This window comes from Suillus paluster (genome assembly GCF_016628075.1).
Source record: "Suillus paluster strain FC165 chromosome Unknown EDB91scaffold_34, whole genome shotgun sequence".
NCBI lineage: Eukaryota > Fungi > Basidiomycota > Agaricomycetes > Boletales > Suillaceae > Suillus > Suillus paluster.
In genome coordinates this window covers 239,649-263,330 of record NW_024537594.1, presented here as the reverse complement: position 1 = coordinate 263,330, position 23,682 = coordinate 239,649, and the positions used below count along the sequence as shown (strand labels likewise).

General features: G+C 44.8%; 10 protein-coding genes across 10 annotated transcripts; 3 read left to right on the top strand and 7 right to left on the bottom strand.

Moving 5' to 3' along the window:
* Positions 1 to 608: 608 nt before the first annotated feature.
* Positions 609 to 788, bottom strand: EDB91DRAFT_1006197 (uncharacterized protein; the record flags this gene model as incomplete). Its single annotated transcript, XM_041312320.1, has 1 exon — positions 609 to 788. A coding segment is annotated over one exon (180 nt), but the record flags the coding sequence as incomplete, so codon positions are not given.
* A 445-nt stretch (positions 789 to 1,233) lies between these two features.
* Positions 1,234 to 1,431, bottom strand: EDB91DRAFT_1054841 (uncharacterized protein; the record flags this gene model as incomplete). The annotated part of the gene is made up of 1 exon (XM_041313866.1): positions 1,234 to 1,431. A coding segment is annotated over one exon (198 nt), but the record flags the coding sequence as incomplete, so codon positions are not given.
* Positions 1,432 to 5,568: 4,137 nt separating this feature from the next.
* On the bottom strand, positions 5,569 to 6,069 carry EDB91DRAFT_1054933 (uncharacterized protein; the record flags this gene model as incomplete). Its single annotated transcript, XM_041313876.1, has 1 exon — positions 5,569 to 6,069. A coding segment is annotated over one exon (501 nt), but the record flags the coding sequence as incomplete, so codon positions are not given.
* Positions 6,070 to 7,911: 1,842 nt separating this feature from the next.
* On the bottom strand, positions 7,912 to 8,922 carry EDB91DRAFT_1054830 (uncharacterized protein; the record flags this gene model as incomplete). The annotated part of the gene is made up of 1 exon (XM_041313865.1): positions 7,912 to 8,922. A coding segment is annotated over one exon (1,011 nt), but the record flags the coding sequence as incomplete, so codon positions are not given.
* An 854-nt stretch (positions 8,923 to 9,776) lies between these two features.
* On the bottom strand, positions 9,777 to 11,176 carry EDB91DRAFT_1082968 (uncharacterized protein; the record flags this gene model as incomplete). The annotated part of the gene is made up of 4 exons (XM_041315565.1): positions 9,777 to 9,824; positions 9,870 to 10,043; positions 10,127 to 10,305; positions 10,420 to 11,176. The coding sequence occupies 4 exons, from the start codon at positions 11,174 to 11,176 to the stop codon at positions 9,777 to 9,779; spliced, it is 1,158 nt and encodes a 385-aa protein (XP_041176155.1).
* A 2,900-nt stretch (positions 11,177 to 14,076) lies between these two features.
* On the top strand, positions 14,077 to 14,778 carry EDB91DRAFT_1054911 (uncharacterized protein; the record flags this gene model as incomplete). Its single annotated transcript, XM_041313873.1, has 3 exons — positions 14,077 to 14,399; positions 14,533 to 14,578; positions 14,629 to 14,778. 3 exons carry the CDS (start codon positions 14,077 to 14,079, stop codon positions 14,776 to 14,778), a joined length of 519 nt encoding a protein of 172 aa, XP_041176154.1.
* A 55-nt stretch (positions 14,779 to 14,833) lies between these two features.
* On the top strand, positions 14,834 to 15,007 carry EDB91DRAFT_1037028 (uncharacterized protein; the record flags this gene model as incomplete). The annotated part of the gene is made up of 1 exon (XM_041312823.1): positions 14,834 to 15,007. A coding segment is annotated over one exon (174 nt), but the record flags the coding sequence as incomplete, so codon positions are not given.
* Positions 15,008 to 15,570: 563 nt separating this feature from the next.
* EDB91DRAFT_1054877 (uncharacterized protein) lies at positions 15,571 to 15,825 on the top strand (the record flags this gene model as incomplete). The annotated part of the gene is made up of 1 exon (XM_041313871.1): positions 15,571 to 15,825. A coding segment is annotated over one exon (255 nt), but the record flags the coding sequence as incomplete, so codon positions are not given.
* A 5,110-nt stretch (positions 15,826 to 20,935) lies between these two features.
* Positions 20,936 to 21,154, bottom strand: EDB91DRAFT_1054932 (uncharacterized protein; the record flags this gene model as incomplete). The annotated part of the gene is made up of 1 exon (XM_041313875.1): positions 20,936 to 21,154. The coding sequence occupies one exon, from the start codon at positions 21,152 to 21,154 to the stop codon at positions 20,936 to 20,938; it is 219 nt and encodes a 72-aa protein (XP_041176151.1).
* A 285-nt stretch (positions 21,155 to 21,439) lies between these two features.
* Positions 21,440 to 22,057, bottom strand: EDB91DRAFT_1082966 (uncharacterized protein; the record flags this gene model as incomplete). Its single annotated transcript, XM_041315564.1, has 3 exons — positions 21,440 to 21,658; positions 21,776 to 21,792; positions 21,853 to 22,057. The coding sequence occupies 3 exons, from the start codon at positions 22,055 to 22,057 to the stop codon at positions 21,440 to 21,442; spliced, it is 441 nt and encodes a 146-aa protein (XP_041176150.1).
* Positions 22,058 to 23,682: the final 1,625 nt, after the last annotated feature.

The window sequence follows — 23,682 nt, the reverse complement described above, 5'->3', positions numbered from 1 at the left end:
AACACAACCACTAGGACTCGTCAAGGATAAGAGCAAAGAGATGATATTGAGAGTGAACGTCTGAGTCTACACTGGGTAGGAACGAAGAGGTTAAGTCTAAAGAGAAACTACGCTAACTATCCTTCCTATATACATAACATTGAATCAGAGATATCTGAGTCTGTAAATAATCAGCCAATGAGAAAAGAGTCGTACGATACTGCGCATGACGTCGCGATATATAAGCAATGATGTCAGAGACGGAGATTAAGTGATAGGAAGACATATAGTTCTAGCCCTGGGCGTAGGGGATCCGATTGGAGATGTGATTGGTGAAATGTGAAGAGGTGAAGTTGTGACATGGTGATGATGTGATAATGTGAAAGGTAGTGGTGTCACGTGACCGGTTCGGGTATGGGACATAGCCGAAGGAAAACCGAGGAAAGAAAAATGATTCGTATTGGGAATTCGTGACAGATACACCACTTGACCTTTACAAGGTCAATTGGTTCTGTGGAGGGAGGGCTTCCTGAGATTGGCTCATAATTTGAATCCAGCAGCTCACCAAGGTCAACACATTGTTGATTAACAATGTGATGGATCTCATTGAGCGACAGGCTGGTACTCGAGTGCATTTTCTGTATTAAGACTGTTGATGTGACCGCTTTTACTTTATCAGATGGGATGAACCATGTGATTCCTGCTTTCCATATCTCATCCAGTACTGGGAAGAGATACTCTTGTTGTGCTGGTGTCAATGGCCTTTGGTGGACTTTCTTGGGGAATGTAGTGCCCTCTGGTATTGCTAGTCAGAATTTAATGAGGTCCACTGGTTTAACTTCTCAAGCAGACAAGGCAAAGCAGTCAGTAAATTTGATGATCAGGTCACATGCCTTCTGATGTTGATCCATTTGGAGTTGTGATCCATAGTGTACTGCATTGGCAATTGCTTCAACTTGTGGTGGATAGAACAGTCCATGTTCAGTTAACCTTGTGAAAATGTCATCTGTCTGTGTTGGTAATGAGAATTCAGGTACTTCACCCATCAAAGGTTTGTCCATTGCATCATCAAGATGGAAAATGATTGGTTGGTCTTTGTTGTTAGTTTGCAAATTGACTTGATGTGGTGCATCATTTGACACACTATCTGGGGGCATGAACACTGAGCATAAAGGGAAACTGATGGCTGTTGATAAGCATGGTATTGGGAGAGGACAGAAAGTGGAAAATTTGAAAATATGGTGTTGTGTGGACTTATATGGTAAGAGGATCAAGTCTGTGCCATATTCTTAGGTGGCATTGACTTGTTCCAGTGGGTTTTCCAAGTAGCATTCTCCATGATCCTCCACCAGGGAACACTTTGAATGATGTTTGTATGTTGATAGGTCCCCATGAAATAGTTCCTGTCCAGATGCCTGTTGATGGTACTAGTGAACTGTCAGCCATGCATAGTGTTCACAATGATGGACTTAGCAGAGATAATTGTCTTGCAGTGTGTTGGTATGCTGCTGTGTCATGGTGTTGATCATGGCTTCATTGTCAACAGTAGCCAATAAATGTACTTTCTCCCCATGTAGTCCATATATGGCTGGTACTGTGACAAATGGATTGCTTGATTAAGCCCTAATGGGCTTGCCATGGTCATCCACCATATAGACATCAGTAATAGAATTGCTCAACAAAGGGGGTGTGACCAATCTTGGATCCACTGCAGATACAGGCTTCAACCTGTTGTCTTGAAATGTACAAGTAGAGGGATGCGATGGTGACATTGGGCATTGGGATCTTACATCTAGTTTTTTTTTTTTTTTTTTTTTGGAAAAGTGAGTCTATTATATAGCAACTGACACTGTCTGGCCCTATATAAACGCTTATAGTGACAGCCTAGGCATCATCCAAGGAAAAATGCAACTTAAGCACACTCTACTTGTGTAGAGTAGTGTGGGACTCCATATACAGTGGCTCAAAAAACTGTCCACATGTTTTCACATTTTTCACTATCTATGATATTGTGTGAGAATATACAAACACATCAAGGACATGCTGGTACCATATTGTAGTACTACTTCAGGGCTTCCAATTGAGCCCTATGGCATGGGAATTGGTCGAGATATGGTGGAGATATGAGGCTTACAAAATGATGACTCATGCGGACAGTTTTTTGACTCAAGTATTTTACAGTGATAATCAGGTATTCTAGTACATTGTGTGACCTCCCTTGGCTTTAATTACTGCCTCTATCCTTCTAGGCATACTCTTAAAACTATATCTAACTATATAAACCAGAATGTCTCATGTGTCATGGTCATAATTACCATGAAAGCCGTCTCCTCTACTCAAAGGGATAATATCTTCTCTTTGTCCTATGCTGGCCTCTCTGCTCATCAAATTTCCTCTAGAACTGAAGTATGCAAGTCTACTGCAGCCAAGTGTATCAAAGAAAGCCACCTGGACAAGGAAAACTCTTGTGGAGGACGTCCACCTCTGCTAATAAGGGGGCTATCATCCAACATATCACTACAGGAAAGGCTAATAATGCCCTCCAAGCCACCCATTATACCAATTCCACCATCACCACCACTGTCTCTTCACAAACTGTGAGGAATGTTCTCAAGGCAGCTCATCTCAAGGCAGTAACAAAGAAGAAATGCCTCTTATCTCTATTAAACATAGGCTGAAAAGACTGCCTTTGGCTTGGCCCATCAAAACTGGACTGTAGAGGACTGGAAGCATGTTATATGTTCAGATGAGACCAAAATCAATAGGATTGGGTCAGATGGGAAGGTATATGTATGGAAAAAGAAGAGGGATTTTCTAACAGACAGAGAGGTTAGTGAGGCTGTCAGATTTGGAGGAGGTTCTCTAATGGTATGGGGCTGTATGAGATGGAATGGTGTGGGTATGCCCACTGAAGTTGAGGGGAGGATGGATGCTGAGCAGTATGTGGACATTCTAAATGACCACTTGCTGCCTAGCATAGCTGACTCAGGGATTGATGAAGAAGACATCATTTTCTAACAGGATAATGATCCCAAGCACACATCTAGGAGAGCCAGACAATGGTTTAAAGAACATAATATCAATGTTCTTGACTGACCAGCACAGTCCCCTGATGTCAATGTCATTGAACATCTCTGGAGAATACTCAAGAAGATGCTTCAAGCCTATGAAACCCCCCCTAAAGGAGTATAGGAGCTATGGGAGAGAGTAGCAGTGGAATGGGCAAGGATTACAGCAGAATATTGCCAGAAATTGATTGAGAGTATGCCTAGAAGGATAGAGGCAGTAATTAAAGCCAAGGGAGGTCACACAATGTACTAGAATACCTGATTATCACTGTAAAATACTTGAGTCAAAAAACTGTCCGCATGAGTCATCATTTTGTAAGCCTCATATCTCCACCATATCTCGACCAATTCCCACGCCATAGGGCTCAATTGGAAGCCCTGAAGTAGTACTACAATATGGTACCAGCATGTCCTTGATGTGTTTGTACATTCTCACACAATATCATAGATAGTGAAAAATGTGAAAACATGCGGACAGTTTTTTGAGCCACTGTACTACCTGGTTACCTTGGTCTGCAGGGGCCTGGGTAGCTTTATACCCACTTAAACCTCAAGGGTGGTCACCCAGTCTTTGTGGAGAAGTGTGTCTATGGTTATTACATCAGCCCACGTGTTTTGGACTTGCGCGATTGCTTTCTGGTTTCGTTTGTGTTTTGTTGCTATTACTCTGTCTATCTGCAGTCATTTATCTATCGCGTGTATCCATCTTTTTACGATGTTGTTTTCTGTGGTGGTGGCTTCCCTTATGACTCTCTCACATCTTAAGGTCCAGATCAGATATGCTGACTCTGATATGAGAATTCGGAGTAGTCTTGCTGCTCCCTTTTTGGCGGCGGCATGTGCTTTGTTGTTTGGGTCAGTGTCTGTTGGATTATGGGGGAATGTGAGTGCCCCGCAGCCCAGAATGAGGCCTATTGTGATGTTTGGCCACTGTTCATATTTATCAGGCCATATGTTCCTTGCTAGCTCCCAGATAGTGGTTCTTGCAGGGTTATTGCATTGAGTGAGGATGTGGTCCATCGACTCTGAGTCCTCATCACATATCCGACATCGTGCTCGCTGTTTGAAGGTAGGTATCTGCAGCCAGAAATCCCCTACTTTGTATGCATTTTGAAGTGTTTGTATAGGAACATTTGTACCTTTTTGGAGATGTCTTTGTTTCTGCAACTTGTCCATATAGTTTTATCTGATTCAATTGTTTTAGAGACAGTTTCGATGGCGTAACTGTTAAGGTCGTGCTCAAGGGAGAGGTTACTCAAAGGGCTTCGGCTTCAGCTCGTGCACTGTGCCCCTTACCTGAGTACGCGCCCTTTAATTTCCGGGGGACAGAGGGGAAGTCCGACAGAAGTCCGGGGAGTTCCGGAGGACTTAGTGTCAGTGGAGTTCGGCGGAACTCCGGAAGGTTTATGCAGGGACAGAGTAAGGCTACTACGGAAGTTCAGAGTAGAAACTGAACAGAGGTTAGACTACCCTAAGGTAGAGCCGGAGAAGTAGTCCTAAGGTTTAACCCTTAAGACTCGGAGGTGGACAAGAGGTGAGACTCAAGTCTGGGGATTACAGGAATGAGCAGAGCTAAGATGATATTCAAACTGAGGAGTTCCGGAGTATTACAGGGGTTTATATACTATAGGTATCATGTAAGTAAATCAGTCAGCAAAGGTAAGGGCTATGTATGAAGCATGTGGAAAGTCTATTACTAAGTATAACAGATCAAAGCAGTGAAGTCGGAAATGAAGTAAGAATGGACGGATCAGTAAGCATAGCGGAATAGGACATAACTGGTAACCAGAGCAATAGCTAATCTAAAAGGAGTTAGGGGTGAGTGCAGAGATGAAGGTGGAGCACCGGGCGGAATAGTAAGACAGAGGACCGGACTTCAATGAAGTAGATCCAGAATTCCGGATCCGGAGGTACAGGATATGACATGTAACATGTGATATCCAGCAGGCCAAGGGTCGTCTTCTTGTAGTCCAGGTGGGTCTTCGCCAAGATCCCTCTGTATGCTAATTGTTGTGTCATAGACGTTAGCTTTGTGCCTTGGAGGTCAAATTCCAGAGGTACAGACATGTTTATGGTGTCTGGGTTGTTTTTTTTGGGTTCCAGCATTGGCCAGTTGGGCTCTCTCATTAGCAAGGTTCCCGTTGTGTCCTTTGATCCATTGGAAGGCAGTCAAGGCTGATCTTTGCCTTAGGTGATATGCCGTGGCCTGGAATAGTGTGCTATTTGCAATCCCGATCCATCCTTGGTCTTCCCATTCTTTCAGGTGTGTAGTCAGACCATTGATGATGTATCGTGAGTCCGTTATTATTGTTAGTGGAGTTAGGGGGTCTACTGATTGTAATGCCACTAGTATGGCTGCTAATTCACCCACCTGGTTTGATTGGTCTGGGCCTGGGATCCTTATTGCTCCGTTTAGGGGATGGTTGTCTCCCACCCAGATTCCGCCACCACACTTTGTGTTTTCTTTCCTGTTGTTAGTGCAGGAGCCATCTGTGTATATCGTGAGTTTTCTGTCATTTGTTCATCTGCCCCTTGTTGGAGTCTGAAGTCTATGCACTGGCATTTGGGTTAGCCGCTCTGGGTCTACAAAGATTCTGAAGCACTCTGATAGGTCGCTTTTGGCGGTTATAGATGGGTCAAACAGTATCTCTCCTCGCTGTTGTTGTTTTGCACGTGAGTTTTTCTCAAGTTGTCTATGCGTCAGAGTTAGATCGTCCTTTTTCGGGGGGGTATTTGTGTTGAAATTTGGTAAGAGTCTTTTGAGTATGTCCCTCGCTGTTTTGGTGCATTTATGCAGGTTTGTACATCCAGTCAGTCTGTCTGTGTTGCACTCTTGACATGTGCAGTCTTTTTTTGTGTAGTGGGTCCTTCTTTTGGACAGCCTCAAGACGAGTGACTTCATGTCCTTTACTGATTCAATTTTGTGGGTTTGATGAAGGCATGCGTCTTTCATCTTGTGGTATGTTTTTGGGGGAGCTCCGAGGTGTGGCCATGCCGGTAGTTGGCTTTTAAGGTTTTTGGATAACTTCAGGGGTGCGAAGCTTATTTTGTGTTTTCACGCCATTTTTAACATGTTGGTTATCTGTTTTGGCAGTCGGTTCGCTCTGGGGCCCTGTGTCGGCGGGTTCCATGAGGTTATGAAGCTCCTCATGTCTGAGTTATTTTTGATTCCATCAGGTTTCAGGGTGTTGATGATTGCACCAGTCACGAACACCCAGGCTGGGCGGAAATTCGAGGTGTTCATGTATGTACTCATCCACATTATCTCAATCACGTCCTTTCTTGCATTAATGTCCAGAAGGCTAACACCTCCTTCAGGTATCGGGCATTGGAGTCTTTCTAAGCTTATTGGTGAGGTTCGCTTGCCGTCCCATATGAAGTCTTTCATCAGTGTTGTTAGCGCCTTCTCTATGGATTTTGGCATTCCTTGTGCCTTGGTCAGGAACTGGGTCATGCCCCCAACTATCATTTGTGTTACTAGGCATTTTCCGTCTAGGGAGGGGTGGCACATGTTCCACCTCTTTAGGTTTTTCTCAATTTTTTCGAGTACTGGTTCCCAGGAGACCACATGTTCTATTTCGTTTCCTATCCAGGCACCCAAGGTTCTAACTGGGTTCCCATTGCTTGCTACCCTTACTTTCTTGTGCCATGGTGCATCTGTGTTGTTTAGTCTACGGGTTTGGACTACCTTTGCTCTATGGTCCTTGGATCCAATCAGTAGGATTTCTGTTTTCTCCATGTTGAATTTCGTGCCGGATGCTAGGCACCATTTTTGCAATATTTCCTCGAGGTCAGCATATCAGTCCTCTTGTGGGAGGTATATGGTGGTATTGCCGGCGTACATGTTTACTATGATCCTTTCTGGTAGCCCAGGGATGTGGTATCCTCGGATGTTGGGTGAGTTGCATAGTGTACACACCAGTGGTTCTATTGCTAAGTCGAATAGGAGGCATGATAGGGGGTCACCCTGTCGTACTCCTCTCGTGACTTGAAACAGTGAGCTCAGGAAGCCGTTTACTGCTACTTTTGTGAATGCTGATTCATATAGGTTTTTTATGGTGTTTATGAATCGTGGTGGTATCTTGAAGGTTTCTAGTGTGTCAAAAAGGTAATTGTGTCTTATTCTGTCATACGCCTTTTCTTGGTCAAGGGCGATGATTGCTCCGTTTTCTTCCATTAGATCGGCGTACGTGGTCATGGTCTGTGCTAGTTTTATTGGGTCGAAGATAGACCTTTGGGGGATGAGCCCGCTTTAGTTTGGGTGGATTAAGGTGCATATCTCTTTTGCTATTTGCATTGTGAGGGCTTTAGTGAGGATCTTATAGTCTGTATTTAGCAGGGTGATCGGGTGGTAGTTCTCAATTAGCAATTGTTCTTTCTTTTTGTACAGGGGGCACATCCATCCCAATGTGAAGGACGAGTTGGGGGACACGCTGTGGAGTTGTATGTCATTTATAACTTGCGTCATAGTTTTAATAATATTGAAGCTAGGTTTCTCATTTTGCTAGCAGTTTTATGTTTGTCATGTAGGAGTTTCCATACTTCGTAGGGGATGCCGTCTATCCCTGCGGCGCTTCCTGATTTTGATGAGGTTGGGGCATCAAGCACATGTTCCTCTAGTAGGAGGTCGTGCATAGGACTGGTAGGTGCATTTAGTTTCTGTGAGTCTGGTATTGTGCTCATTGCGTCTCTTTTAGCTTTTGGTCTATCACTTCCTTCTTGTTCTTCTGTGTCCAACAGTTGAGTGGCTTCATGATAGTTCCGGGTGATTTCAGCCATCTCCTCAGATTTTGTCATGTAAGTGTTTGGTATGCATAATTTGTGGATGATGTCTCTCGGGGCTTTTTTTGCTGTTTATTTTTGACTAGTATTTGTTTATTGTTTCCCCTTTACATGCCCATTGTGCTTGGGATCTGAGGCTGGTGTTTTTGTGTTGTTTCTTTTGCAGGTGCTCTATTTCTTTTTTGAGTAGGATTCTGTTTAGACATGTGTTCTCTGAGGTGTCGATGTCTCTGGAGTTCGTTGTTTTATGTAGGTCATTGTGTAGTTTTCTGATGTGTTGGTTTATTTTTGCCAGGTGTGTCTTTGCCGTGTCTTTCGTAAGTTCATTCATTCTTTTCTTGAGGGATTCCCATATCATTTGGGTGTTTATCTCGTCATCTCTCTGTTGTAGGTTTTCTAGTTGTGTCTGTGTCTCAATGCCCATTTTGATAATGTTTTCTATTGGTGATTTGTCTGACAGTAGTCCTGCCGGCCAAGACCATCTTCCATTACTGATGTGCGGGAGGCCTGGTGGTGCATATCGTACTGATACCATGTGGTGGTCTGTTGGAATTGGGCTTATACGTGCATTCCAGTCCAGCAGGCTTTCATTATGTCGTTCTGCCACGTATATCTGGTCTAGACGGGAGAGGGAGTGGTGGTTACTGCTGAATGTGAACATCCTTTGGAATGGGTATGTGTTTCGCCATACATCTTGTACTTGTAATGCTGATTTAAAGTCTCTTAAAGCCTCAATTGCTTGTTTGTTATCGAGTCGGGCTGGCACATGGTCAATGGGGTTTTCTGTGAGGTTGAAGTCACTGAGCATGAAGTCTAGGCATCCTAGGTTGTGTTTTTGACATTCTGCTTTGATTTTCTCCCAGAAGGCTGGGTGTTTGTTAGTGTTGTTAGGTGCATATATATTTAGTATTTTAATTGTCTCATTATTGTACCATTTTAGTGAGAGAGCAGCGGTGTGCCCTGGTATCAGTGGGGTCATCTTAGTGTCCATTGTATTAGCGCTTTCTTTGTTTATTATAAAGGCAATTCCTGCCGAGTTACCAGGGCAGGATGGGTCACTGGTGTTAAAGATTACCAGACGTCTGGAGAACAGATCATCTAATTGTTTTAGGTGTTCTGGTGTAAGGTGCGTTTCTTGTACACATAGCACACCGATTCAGTTTTCTCTCATTGTTTTATTTATGATGGGCCATTTAGATAATGGACCAGGTCCCGCTGTTGGGGAGGCTCGTCCCTTTATGTTAAGGGTTGCTATGGTGATGTTAGCCCTTGTTTTTTTATCCGGGTTTATAACAGCTTGGTGTGCTAGAGCCTGATGGGGCTGGGGGGGACAGACTACACCACCGAACTCTCCTGGTGTGTCATCAGGGGGTGCTCTGGCAATGGAAGAGGGCCCCCCTCTGCATCTGGGGAGGCATGAACCAAAACCGTGAATGTGACCGGGGGAAGAAGGGGAGGAGTTGTTGTTGTTTTCAGTAGTCGATGTACTTTACCTGTCATTCGACTAGTAGACAGGTCAGGGGTGTCATTTTCCGGCTTCTCGGATGGACTATGTCAGTGGTTTCAGTATGGTCTGAGCCCAAGCTCATAACCATTCATACTAGCAGGGACTTGAGCCTCTCGGCACGGCTCGTCTGGGCCTAAATAAACCTCCATGGTCTGGTATGCACCATGCGATTGTGAGACATCATCGCTTTCCTGTCCCGCTTGCGCAGTCAGTAAATGTGGGCAGATAACATAGAGGTGGTAGTTCATGTCTCCCGTGAGCTACCGATTCCTTATCATTGTACACATTGTATTCAGGTCTTGGGCCTGAGCTGGTTTGACGAGGGAGTGTGTTGTTTGTTGAGGGGTCTCATTAATTTTTAGCATGCACAAGGATCATATTTGCATGGGTGGCGAGGCTAGTAGTACGGATGAAGCGATGGGTGGATATATTTTTATGTATTATTTATTTTGGGAGTAGGGGGGTGGTACTGGTGGGGGTAATCTGTACTATGTGCAGAAGATTGTGTGTGGGGTGTGATATTATCTGCTTACTGGTAAGTTGGGCGTTTCCCTTTCGATCTCTGGTTTCTCGCTGCTTGGATTGTGGACTTCATCCCAATTCTGGGGCCGTTCCACGATGGTACTTTGGGGAATGGGCATAAACCCCTTGGGTGGGCGATGGAGTGGCATATGGGGCACGCAGATAGGGCTACTGCTGACCCGCAGCTGTTGAGGCCAGTTGGGTAGTCAAGGATGTGTAGGAGGGAATGGAGGTCTGTCCAGGATTTGGCGGTACGTATGAGGCTGACCGTGAAGACGTTGAAATGGGGAACAGATAGCCCACCTGTTACTTTGAAGTCAAGATGCTCTATCCTAATGGACCAGATGAATTTCCAGGTAGCTTGGTACACCTTTTCTTTGTCATCGATCTCGCTCATGGAGATAATATCATTAATCTCAGCTCTAGTCTCGTCGGAGGCCCATATATCTGCGACCACTTAGTGGATGAGTTGGGTTGAGGAGGTTGTGAAGCTGGTTAGGCAGAAGAGTAGTTCAGGGGGTTCATAGCAGCTGAAGCTGTGAGCTTTGAATGTGATGTCACTGGCTGACCATATGCGCTTCTCGAGGAGGAGGTCCTTCGTCTCTTCTGATATGTTGTGGACTAGGAATCCGATGGGTAGTTCCTTACTCTCTTTCCTGCCTTGGGGTTGTGGCGGGGAGATGCATACTGGTTGAGCGTCTTGGTGTACGAAGTTCGCGACAATGCCCACTTTTGTGCGGATGCGTTCAGCTAGAATCACCGCCTTTTCGGCTACGTCCTTACCGGTGTGGTCAAAGACTTGTACTACGAGTTTGGGGTGGGGGACTTGGAACCAAGCAAGCAGTACTCGGTTGTCTAGATGGTTGAAGATCTGGGCTGAGTGTGACATGTGGGTGTGTGGGAAGCCGCCTATTGGCATTGGCGTGAACTGAGGGAGTGTGGTGCACTGGTGGGGGCCATCATGCCGGACCATTGAGCAGTTCTTTTCAGCAAAGGCTAAATGGCCTAGAATGGCTCTTTCCTCCTTGTTTGGGGTGTAGGTAGGGGAGGGGGATGGCGGGGCGCTCATTTGGTGGTTGTCGGGCAGGCTTTTTGGGGCATGTATTGACTGTGCGAGGTCACTATGGGGGGACATGATAATGTGCAAGGCGGGTTCAGGGGGTGGGGGTGGTACCAGAAGTACGTCAGGGGAGAGGTTAATGCCTCTTGTGGTTCTACCGGCTGGGGTTGGGGTAACCATATTGGAAGGGGATGTGACTATGGGCGGTGAGGTAGCTGTAGGTGGGGTCTTATCATTTCCTAGCAGCAGGGAGTCCATTTGGTCATCTTCTGGTAGGACATTGGGGGGGAAGAATTTTGGCCCAGCACAGGGGGTATTTGGGGGGAGTCGGGGAAGTGAGGGGTAAGGGTGAGTGGATTGGGTGGTGGATTTGATATGTGTTCATTATCTTACATCGTGTTTCTGGTGGGGCTCATTTTGGTTTAGTTTGGTGGTATTTGCTGGTGGTATGTCTGCCTTGATGTAATTGGGTTTGTGGTTGTGCTGCGGATTGTTACACTTTGGTGCTTGTTTTTGTATGGTTTCGTCAGGATGATTCGTGTGTGGAGTCGGCTGCGTCGTACTTATGTGTACCATTTGTTGTAATAAGGGAGATTGTTTTATATTGTATATTATATTATGTTGAGGCCAGTTGTTCACTGTGAGTGTGAATTGCTCTACCTTGCCCGTGAAAATGCGTGGGAAAAACTGTCCATGGTGGTGGTACGAGTTCAAGGGCCCCCCCTTACATCTAGTTGTCACTTGGGGAATTCATATTACCCTCGACAATGTCCTCTTTATTACTACAGCTACGGTGTGCCTTGTCTCTGTCTCTGCTCTCTGCACAGTGCATCAATGCATCACATCTTTTGATGCTACCACCTGCTGGGTCCAAGAACATAGTGGTTCTTGCATGCTTTCCGGCACTTTGACGTCACACTGCCTCTATGCCCTTTCCAGCAGCCAGCTGTCTGTGGAACATGCCTATCTGACCCACCAACTCCCTACTCTACAGTCTTAGCATTGTCATCTCGGACATGCAAACTACCGCATGGTCTATGACCTTGCCCGCTCTGGTAATGCTACTGGTATGCCTATTAACCTTTCTGCCATACCTCCCAAGCATGATGATTTCATCCTTGGCAAGCAGATGTGGACTGCTGTCCTGAAAACTTGTGAGGGGTGTAGAGCTAGTAGGAAGCTTGGAATTGTTCATGTGAACCTTATGGAGCATCCTGATACTGTGTTGGCTGCCGGTAATAAATATGTCATGGACCTCATCGACAATTTCTCCTCTTACATGTGGACTATTCCACTTGCAGCTAAGTTGGACACTTTTCCTGCCCTGCAAGCATGGGTGCTCACTCACAAGGTCGAGTCTGGGTCAAAGGTTGGTATCTATTGCTCTGACAATGGTGAACTGAAGAGTGAGAACATGTGGGAGTGGCTCCTCTCACATGGATCTCAGCATCAGTTCACTGCCCCTCACACCTATGCGCAAAATGGTCATGTTGAATGCCTGCATCAAACATTGATGGGAAAAGCTTGGGCTATGAGGTCTGCTTGTGGTGTACCCATCAACCATTGGGATGAGTTCATGCTTACCGCTTGTTACCTTTCTAACTGCACTCCTGTCACCTCCCAAGCTGGACATACGCCTTTCAAGCGTTGGACAGGTCATCGACCAGATCTTTCACACTTACTGTGAAATTGGTTGCAGAGCATTTGTCCTCATACAGAACCAACACAACCTGAAAGTTTATAGCCACTCCATCAAATGTGCTTTCATCAGGTACTCTCTCAATTCCAAAGCCTACCACTGTTATCACTGTGATACTCACAAAGTCTTCATGTCTTATCACATCTCTTTCATAGAGTCCCATCAATGTGGTACACCCCCCTCTGTCCTTCCTGCACCACCTGCCTTGTCAGTGCCTCCTGCCACCACTACACAATCAGTCACCATCAAAGATGTTCCTGATATTGACGCCTCTATGCCTCTTCCCTCTGCACCACCTGCTGTTGATCTGCCCCAGCACTCCAAATGTGCTTCAAAGCCTTCTGAATGGCACTGTGCTGTGGATGGTCAGCCTTATGTGTCACCCACTCAATGTGCCATTCTAGACTCCCTTGCTGCAGCTGAGCACCTACAGGGTTTGTGTTCTGACCTGCCTGGCAACACTCTTGCAGCTGTCTTGTCTGAGGAGGAGCTATGACGGCCAGATGACAGCCAGATGACCCTACCACCTATACTGAGGCTATGGTGTCAAAACACGCACCTGAATGGACAGCAGCCCTGAAAGAGGAATTCGACTCACTGTGAGAACTCAGTGTCTACAAGTTAGTCCCTCGATCTGTAAGGTTTGCCTCGGGTGAGGAAAAACCTGTGGTGTTAGGGTTAGGGGTTGCACGGGTTAGGGTAAGGTACCATATTTGGTATGCTGAGGTCAAACCATGTACCCGAACTGCGGTATCATGGGTAGTAGTGGGTTTTCTTGTTGTGTTGCACCCACCTGGTTCACTCAACTTGAAGCTTGAATATCACTCCAATTCAGTTGTTAAATGCTTGACTTGGCGGCATTCAGATAACACTCCCAGGCTGCTAGCTAATTCTTGCTTCCCACAACTTGGACACACACCACTAGCATGGTCAGAGTACTGGCACACTACTGCTCAAATCGGACAAATGGTGAAGAGTCAAAGGGTCAATATATTGAGAAGTGGCTTCAGAATAGTATAAAATGGACACTGACACACCAGGTAAGTCATTGGAACTTCCTCTCAGTATGGTGAAGCCAACTGACACATCCTCCACAAAGTCTTCAACCATCTCCTGAAAGACAGCACCTGTCCAGGCCATTTCCTGACCATTTAAAAAACTCAAGAAATCTATCTCTACAATGTCTTCTCAAGTTTCTACCAGACCTTGCTCATCAACAACAACGCTCCCACACGATGAGAATGATGAGAATGACGATAACAATAACAATGGAGAAAGTCAGGCAGTTGATCATAGTGAGCCTGAGAGCACTGAGCTGAGTCCTGAACAAGAACTCAGTATGTTTTATGTGTCATTCCTTTCACTTCAATGCTAATACATACTAGAACAACTTAAAAAAGCCCAGCGTTCACCGATCTACGCATTCTTCAAACCTACTGTCACCTTTCAGTATCATGATATGCAACCATGTCACTTTTTCACCTGTGCTGCTCCCACATGCAAATTGCATGCTGGTGGTGTTCGCCGATTTCAGGATTCAAAGGACAAGTCTTCAACAGCTAATCTGAAGCATCACGCAATTCATTGCTTTGGTGAAGACGCTGTCAATGCTGCCATCAGTGGTAAGGCAGCCTCTGAATGCAATGGCTCGGTTTTTGCCCTCTTTGCACGAAACAGCAAACAGCCAGTCAAGTATTCGCATTGTGTTCACACTAACCCAGAATTACGGTATGTTCTTCTTTTCAGTGTACCTTCACATTGGAATACTTACTGTGACAGATAGTAGTGCCCATCTTGTACAATGGATCACTGAAAACAACCGACCTGTCAACATCATCAATGACATGGAATTGTGCAATCTTTTGACAGCTGGCTGACCACTTCCTTCCAACCAAACCATCTCTCGTGACATCAGCACATCTTTTGAAAAGTGGCGGGTGCGCATTGCAAAGTTGCTTCAGGTGCGTCTGCTATGTAGTCTTCAGCAATTTGACTAACCTCACAATTACAGGAGCACCCTGGTCTTGTTCATTTTGGAACAGATGCCTGGACAGCTACCAATCATCACACATTTGTGGCATGGACTGGTCATATTGAGTATGAAGGTATCATGCTCGCATTTCTACTTGATATAGTTGAGGTTCCTGAAGTGAGTCAATAATATATAATCATTCTCTCAACTCACCCTTGTTTTTCAGTCTCACACAGGTGCTACATTGGCGCGTGCATTTCAAAAGATGCTTGAATATTTTGGACTGACTCAGAAGATTCTCGCCTTCAATGGTGACAATGCCACGTCCAATGATATGCAGACAATGAAACTCGACCAATTGCCCAACTCATTTGCCAAAGAAAATTGTGCCCACTGCTTCAATCACATGCTCCAACTTTCCACCAAGACTCTCCTACGACCATTCAATACGGCACTCTCTGGCAAGGATGACAACAACAACGCACCGGAAAACCTTGAAGGTGAAGTTGATGGATATGCGATGCTTGAAGATGACGAAGGCCAGGGTGAAGAAGATGAGCAGGGTGAAGATGAGAGTGACAATCAGGATGACAAAATTGATGAGCTGCAGGAGTTGGGCGAGGTTGAACAGGCCAGACTGCTGGAAGACACTGCTGCTGTCTGTGACACGATCACCAAGATAACATATGTTTTCTTTGCCAACTCTGTCATATACTAACTATTCACTACAGATACAAAGACTCTCATTTGCAATCATACATTCAACTACAATAGCTCTCCCAGCATGGCGCAAGGTTTGCTGTGAGCTCAACCTCAAGGAATGACTTATCCCATGTGATGTTGTCACACACTGGGACTCAACATACAACATGATGAAGTTTGTGCTTGCTTATAAGAGTGCAATTGCTTTTCTTGAGGTGTGCATGCCTATTCATTTTGGATTATGTTTAGCTACTGATTCTTCTTTGTGTATAGACATACAAAAAAGCAACTCTTTTCTTCTCTCAAGATTCAGTGAGCATTGCCGCTGTGATACCTGCAATGGACAAACTCAACTCCCATCTCAACCCTCATACCAGGAACCCATACCATCTAGCCATCAAGGCCCCTATGAAGCTTGCATGCAAGAAGATCAACCACTACTATTTGATGACTGATATTTCTTCCTTATACCAAATTGCAATGGGTAAGCATCCAATCTATTTTTATTATCACAGACAACTCACCTTTACTTAGTTCTACATCCTGGTCTCAAGCTCGAATACTTTTGGTAGCAAGAATGGAAGGACAAATGGATCAGCCATGCGAAGGAGATCATGAGTGAAGTATATGTCAAACAATACAAGGGAAAATCAAATCCTGTGCAAGTGCTCAATTCCAGCACAACAAATGACTCAGTAAGTTTCCTACTGCAATATATTATATGTTTTTGATACTTATTATCCAGATCAACAATGACAACTTCACATCCTTTGCAAATATTTCAATGACTACTGGTATTGGATCTCAGACTAGCGAGCTTGATGAGTACCTCCGCAAACCAGTCAAGAATGTCAAGGAGCCTCTTAAGTTGTGGGTTTCTAACCGTCATGTCTATCCAAATCTCTTTCAAATGGCATTGGACTATCTGAGTATTCCAGGTACTGTTTTTTTTTAACTTTGCATTATCACTAATTTATTTAAAAACAAAGCTACGTCTACTGCAGTCAAATGTGTCTTCTCACAGGGTCACCACTTGCTGTCTTTCACTCGCAACTGCCTTCAGGGTTCATCTATTTGAGCATTTCTCTGTCTCGGCTCCTGGGCTTGTCATGATCTTATCTTGTTTGAAGACCTTGTAGCTGCTGTGAAGGCTAATTCTAAGAGGAAACAAGAATCATTGGATGTTGAGTTGATTGAATAAGCATATCTCTAGCATTTAGTTATCATTTGTAGCCTGTATTGCCAATTAACCGCAGGTTTCAATGACACCACGGGTTTCATGTGACACTGCTGTTTTGACAGTTTGGTTTATACCCCTATTAACTGTGGGTTTCATGACACCGCGGGTTTCATGTGACACCGTTGTTTTGACAGTTTGGTTTATACCCATACCCCTGATGGGTGGGGTGTGCAAGGGTATGGGTAGGGTGTGTGAAAATCAAACCCTAGGGTTACCCATAGAAAACCTTATCAATCTGCAGTTCCCCCTGGCCGTAAAATCATATGGGGGCACCCAGTCTTCAAACTCAAATGCAATCAAGACAGTAAGCCTGTGTGTTTTAAAGCCCGTTGTGGGGAATTCCCCCACTGTAGGTGTAAAACCCTGTCCTTTCCGCATTGTCTCACATCAGTTCCGCATATTCTGCATGTTCCGCATTTCCTGCACATCGTCTGATGGGTTCCGCATTCCTGCGCATCCTTCGGAACCCGCCTGCACTATCCAATATTCCCACGCATCATTGGACGACCTTCGCATGTCCTGTCCCCATCCTTCCAGGTCCATTGGTACACTGTATCTCTCTTCCCGCTGTTCCTAACATTATCCGGATCAAACTGACACATGCCCTTATGGCACGGACCCCTATTGCGAGGTATTGCGCCCTTGTGCACTGCCTGCCTTCACTTCCGCTTCCTGGGAATTTACTACCTGTACCTCAGTGTTCCTTGAAAATAATCTTCCCTTTAAGTAGTGGTACTCAGGGCTTGGGTGTTTTTTTATCAAATCCCATCTTTTACCTTCCCACTTTTCCTTCACCTTACTAGAGGACTGCTTTGACTTGTGCCCACTATCAATCTAACCTTGTGATATACTTCCTTTGACTTGACCTGCAAGTTCTGACAACTCCTTACATTCCGCATTGTATCCAGTTGAGTTCTGCTTCATTCTGTTCCATTCCACTTGAGTTCCGCTTGTTCCACATTTTTGTGGATCCTCATCCTACCTGCGGTAGGGTTGAATAGGGTCATTTAGACAGAGATTAGCACTCCCCAGTAGCAATCCCCTTTAGGGTCGAACATGCTTGTTCTCAAGTGAGGCAGTAGGCAGCAAAGACCCAACTTTGTAGTAGATCGATTTCTCTCTGCTGCACTTGTTGTACCCACACTGTTATGTCTGCCACAGTTACTCCACTGTCTGGGGTCAAGATTACACAAAAACTTCTGCACCTACTGCACGCCTAGAGTCTTTTTGTATCCTCACTCATTTAGGTGCCACACTGGACTGCAAAATTGACCAACTTGACATTAAGACTGTGTTCCTTCATGGGCTATGTCATATCCCGTACCTCCGGATCTGGAATTCTGGATCTACTTCATTAAAGTCCAGTCCTCCATCTTGCTATTCCGCCCAGTGCTCCGCCTTCATCTCTGCACTCACCCCTAACTCCTTTTAGATTAGCTATTGCTCTGGTTACCGGTTATGTCCTATTCCGCTATGCTTACTGATCTGTCCATTCTTACTTCATTTCCGACTTCACTGCTTTGATCCGTTACACTTAGTAATAGACTTTCCACATGCTTCGTACATAGCCCTTACCTTTGCTGACTGATTTACTTACATGATACCTACAGTATATAAACCCCTGTAATACTCCAGAACTCCTTAGTTCAAATATCATCTTAGTTCTGCTCATTCCTGCAATCTCCAGACTTGAGTCTCATCTCTTGTCCACCTCCAAGTCTTAGGGGTTAAACCTTAGGACTAATCCTCCGGCTCTACCTTAGGGTAGTCTAACCTCTGTTCTGTTTCTACTCTGGATTTCCGTAGTAGCCTTACTCCGTCCCCACATAGTCTTCTGGAGTTCCGCCAAACTCCACTGACATTTGTCCTCCGGAACTCCCCAGACTTCCATCGGACTTCCCCTCTGCCCACCGGAAATTAAGGGCACGTACTCAGGTAAGGGGCACAGTGCACGAGCTGAAGCTGAAGCCCTTTGAGTAACCTCCCCCTTGAGCACAACCTTAACAGGCTACTGGAATCCAACAAAGTGTGTTATATGGAGCAACCAGAGGGCTTCATGGAGAAGGGTAAGGAGGACTGGGTATGGGAACTTCAGAAGGGATTGTATGAAATGAAGCAGGGCAGCCTTGTCTGGAATAGAACAATGAACAAAACCATGCTATCCTGGGGGTTCACATGACTCAAATGCGAGCACTGCATCTACTATTAATGGACCAAAGTCGGCATACTCCTCATTATGGTCCATGTTGACGATTTTCTCACTGTCAGCAGTACCAAGGCAGTGATATCTCACTTCAAAGACCAACTGCACACTAAATGGACTGTCTCTGACCTCAGGGAAGCTTGTTTTTGTCTGGGAATCACACTTGAACATAATTGTGTGACCTGAACTATCAGCTTGTCTCAGACTGCCCTTATCAATTGTATTGTAACTCAGTTCAGCCTCAAAGACACTGTTCCCATATCTATACCAATGGAAGCAGGACTTCACCTATCCCATTGGACACACTCCCCTTCCACCAATGCCCAATATGACTTAATGTCCCAGACCCCATACTGCTCACTTATTGGCTCCCTTATGTATCTTGCAATTGGTACCTGACCAGATATCACACACACTGTCCAACAGTTATACTGCCACCTTGATTTCTATGGACCTGTCCATTGGGACGCAGCCAAATGTGTTGTTCATTACCTCAAGGGCTCCCGAGATCTCAAAATTGTCCTTGGTGGGGAACATCCTGTGCACTTACTAGGCTTCACAGACAGTGATTTTGCAAACTGTCCTGATACTTAGTGATCCGTTAGTGGTTACTGTTTCACCTTGGGCAGCAGTATGGTCACATGGAGTGCCCAACAACAGAAAACCATATCCCTATCTACTTGTGAGGCAGAATATGTCGCTGCATCTGACGCCACTAAGGAAGTTGCCTGGATTGGCACCTTACTTTGTGAACTTGAGTTTGTCCAACCATCAGCAACGCCCCTTCTATGCGACAACACTGGCAGTATCACTCTATCTGAAGATGTGTCTTATCACTCAAAGGTTAAACATATTGACATCAATATCCACTCCACTCCATTTGTGAGTGTGTCACCCTTGGACAACTTAAGCTCCACTATGTCAAATCAATCAATAATGCTGCCAACATCTTTACTAAAGCTTTACCATGGAAAGACTTCGAACGGCTGTGCACATGCCTCGGTCTGAAGTGAGAAATTGAGGAGGAGTGTTGGTGCTAATATGCACGTGGTTGACACAACAAGCCAACAGCAGTGGAGTCAAACATAGGAATACAAACCAACAGTTATATATCTCCCTGCCCCATCTTCTCCCCTCAGTCAGTTCCATCACAACTAAGGGTGAGCTCTTTACTTATCCAAACCATACTTAGATACTGATGGACACTCATAGGCTAACACAGTGTCTAGGTACAGAATAATATAGTCAGTTCCATCACAACTGAGGGCTAACACAGTGTCTAGTCTTTATAGGTACATCCCCCTCTATCAGTCTATCTCTAGTTGATGCTCCCTCCTCCAGAAAGCATCACCATATTGCAATCAGTCAGAATCATCCAGTTGCTTTATTCATGTTCCTTCAAGACCATACTGATGATCTGGCTCTCAAGGTAGCAGTAATATCACATTTATTTTTTCAATGCACCATACTCATAAGTGGCTGTCAGAATTTTATACCAAAACTTAAGAACCACATTCCTTACAGGTTGCGCAAACTTAATATCAGCTACTGCAACCACATGTTCACAGACAAAGAGCAAAACTTGGTAATGACACAATCTATGCTGTTCGGACCATGCAAGTACACTACACTACATATGACATGAGGCACAAGTATGATACAATTAACCCTAGAATGCATGCTGACATCATGGTACTCTCAGGGGAGATGACACCTAACCACCCATATTGGTGTGCCCACATGTTGGCCATCTGTCATATGGAAATGTGGCTGAATAATGGAGGCACACTTGTGAAGCATCACATAGAGGTTCTTTGGGTCAGATGGCTGGCCCTGCTGAGAAACCATAAATCTGGGCAGACATATCATCTTCCTTCAAAGCTGTAGAGTGGCATCCATGCAATTTTGCTGTGATCATCGCAAGCACCCATACACTGCAGTCATAGCCATTGGTCTGAACAGCTGTTGTCTGAGATTGAATCAGAATACATGTACATGTCCAATTTATGACATACTTACTATTAGCAGACATGCAATCCAACCATCAAAGTCAATGTTGACTCTGAATGCATAATCATGTTGCTGAGTGATGTTGAAAAGTTGAACAATCAATTTCATAATATCCTAGACATGTGTTGATCCTGGATGAACAATAAAAGAGGGACTATAATGGTGCTCACTTTGACATCACTCTTCCAAGGTCATTGCTCGGCAAAGCTATCAAATAAGTGAAGCTCCTTGCTCTGGAGGTGCACAGTACACAACACCCAATGACCAATGATTGAAGGTCTATGAATTGGTATTATCCACATGTCCTTGGCCCAATAAGAAGTCCATGATATGTTGTGCCAAAGCATGTCATCAGACACATTGTACTGAATGCAGGGGAGGTCATGCATGAACAGGATCACATATTGCATTACAGCGGGAGAAGCTTGCAGAGACTTAGAATAAAGCAATTCTGCACAGCCATTGATGAGACTGTCAATCAGCAGTGCAGTAGGCAATGTGAGGATCTTGATGTCCTTTGATTTGAAAGTTTGACATGGGAATGCATCACAGGAGGATGAACCCTGGTTCTGATGATTCCTGGGATAATAACAGTAGTGTCATTCATTGGTGGTACTGGGTCAACAATGACTTGCTTGATAAATGATGAACACATGGACATCTGCAAATGAAAGGTTACTCACCTTGGGAGTGTGTCAGGTGATAAGAGTGCAAGGCTGAGTTGCAATATTGATGTCTTCTTCATCTTCACTGTCAGGAGTGTCAATGTTTATGATGTCAGCAAGGGCAATGTGCTCAGGTGGAGGATCATCAAAGGACACAGCAAACACTTCTAGATCCTCTTCACCCTCCTCTTTGCCCTCCTCCAGGGTAGTGCCAGAATTTCCAGTGAAGCACAGTGTCTTGGGAGGTACCTAAGATCTGCATCACTAATGATTCAGCATGTTTTGCATGGGACTCAAATCATAGTGATGGTGCAAGTGGGTTAGAACAATGGATTTGAAGATATTGGAGATGTTCCCACCACTGACATAGTGAGATAGAAAATCTAATGTCTGTGACACAATTAGTCCATGTATTGAAGATGGACATCAACAAAAGTACATACTTTCAGGCAACTGCAGAGCAAGTTCTATTGCAGCGAGTTCATCACCAAACCACCTGCAAAGGTTGTCAGATTCTAGCCCAAGATGTTGCTGCTCCTTGATGCATCTATCATGCTTTAACATAGTACATATCCCATCATGGATATCCTGATCATCCAGCCAATGAGGAACCTCCCCCACCAAAGGTGTAATCCAAATATCCTTCATCAGTGTTTGGTCATTGTGGAGTTCATTCAGCTTGGTTGGGAGAGGTATTGGAAGAGGAATACCACAGCCTGGTTTGTATAGTTCTTCAAGGTGCTCGCAGTATCCATTGAATTTACATAGTGCAGCCAGCAAGGCTGGTTGTCACTTCAATATGGCCTTTTGGGTCTGCTGGTGAAGTTTTGTCCCTGCAAAGTGTTAATGCACATCATGAAGCAAGTCTAGCCACCTACCTAATGCTTGTTGTGTGCCACTGACAGTACAATCAAGCTTGTCCCATTCAAAGAAGCTCCCAATTGCACACTTCCAAATGTCGATCTTGAGGTTGCATTATGGGTTTTGGTTGCTACTGCGATATCAGCGTAACTGCGGCTGATTCAAGTGCATTCAACCCTATAGGGGAAGCAGTGCAATGCAAACCATGAACAACAAGTCATATTGTCCAACCTAATAGTCAATGCCAATGCCAATACCAACTCGGCCAAGCAAATTTGAGCAAAGGGAGAGTGAAACTAAGCAAAGTGGAGCAGTCCTTCCTGAGCAGACCCAAGTGATGAAAGAGCAGGATAGAGGAGTTGCATGCATAGTACAATGAGTGAAGGTTAAGAGAGTTGGCCAACAACTCAATGAGAAATCACACAAGAAATCATTCCAAGTGAGAATTGCTAGAGAAACTACTGAGAACATGGGCGGAATATATAGTAAATGAGACTAAGCAATGAAGGTGAACTTTGGGTTGCTTAAGATGCCTCATGGATCACTAAATACTCATTTCTCTGTGTCCATGTAATAAGGTGTGAGGTAGGGCAATAAAAGGCCGATAAGCAGTCCAATTATGCAAATGGGGATGGAAAGTGATCAAAGTCGGGTCTATACATACCAGTAGACAACAGGCCAATGACATGGGATGATGGACAATAACCGATTGCATGTGCAGACGATGTCCAACTTGGATTGCTCATGACTGACTTGGCCAATCGTCAGCCAACATTGATGTGGAGCAGCAGTGTGGGAAAGTGGGTCAAAGAGGATCGGAAAGATAGGGGAATACTAGCTCAGTAGCAACTCACATCCCACAGCATGCCAAGAGAAGTGTCTGAACAAATTTGATGTTGATTCCTTCCAGCTGTCATATCCCGTACCTCCGGATCCGGAATTCTGGATCTACTTCATTAAAGTCCTGTCCTCTGTCCTACTATTCCGCCCAGCGCTCCGCCTTCATCTCCGCACTCACCCTTAACTCCTTTTAGATTAGCTATTGCTCTGGTTACCGGTTATGTCCTATTCCGCTATGCTTACTGATCTGTCCATTCTTACTTCATTTCCGACTTCACTGCTTTGATCCGTTACACTTAGTAATAGACTTTCCACATGCTTCATACATAGCCCTTACCTTTACTGACTGATTTACTTACATGATACCTACAGTATATAAACCCCTGTAATACTCCAGAACTCCTTAGTTCAAATATCATCTTAGTTCTGCTCATTCCTGCAATCTCCAGACTTGAGTCTCATCTCTTGTCCACCTCCAAGTCTTAGGGGTTAAACCTTAGGACTAATCCTCCGGCTCTACCTTAGGGTAGTCTAACCTCTGTTCTGTTTCTACTCCGGACTTCCATAGTAGC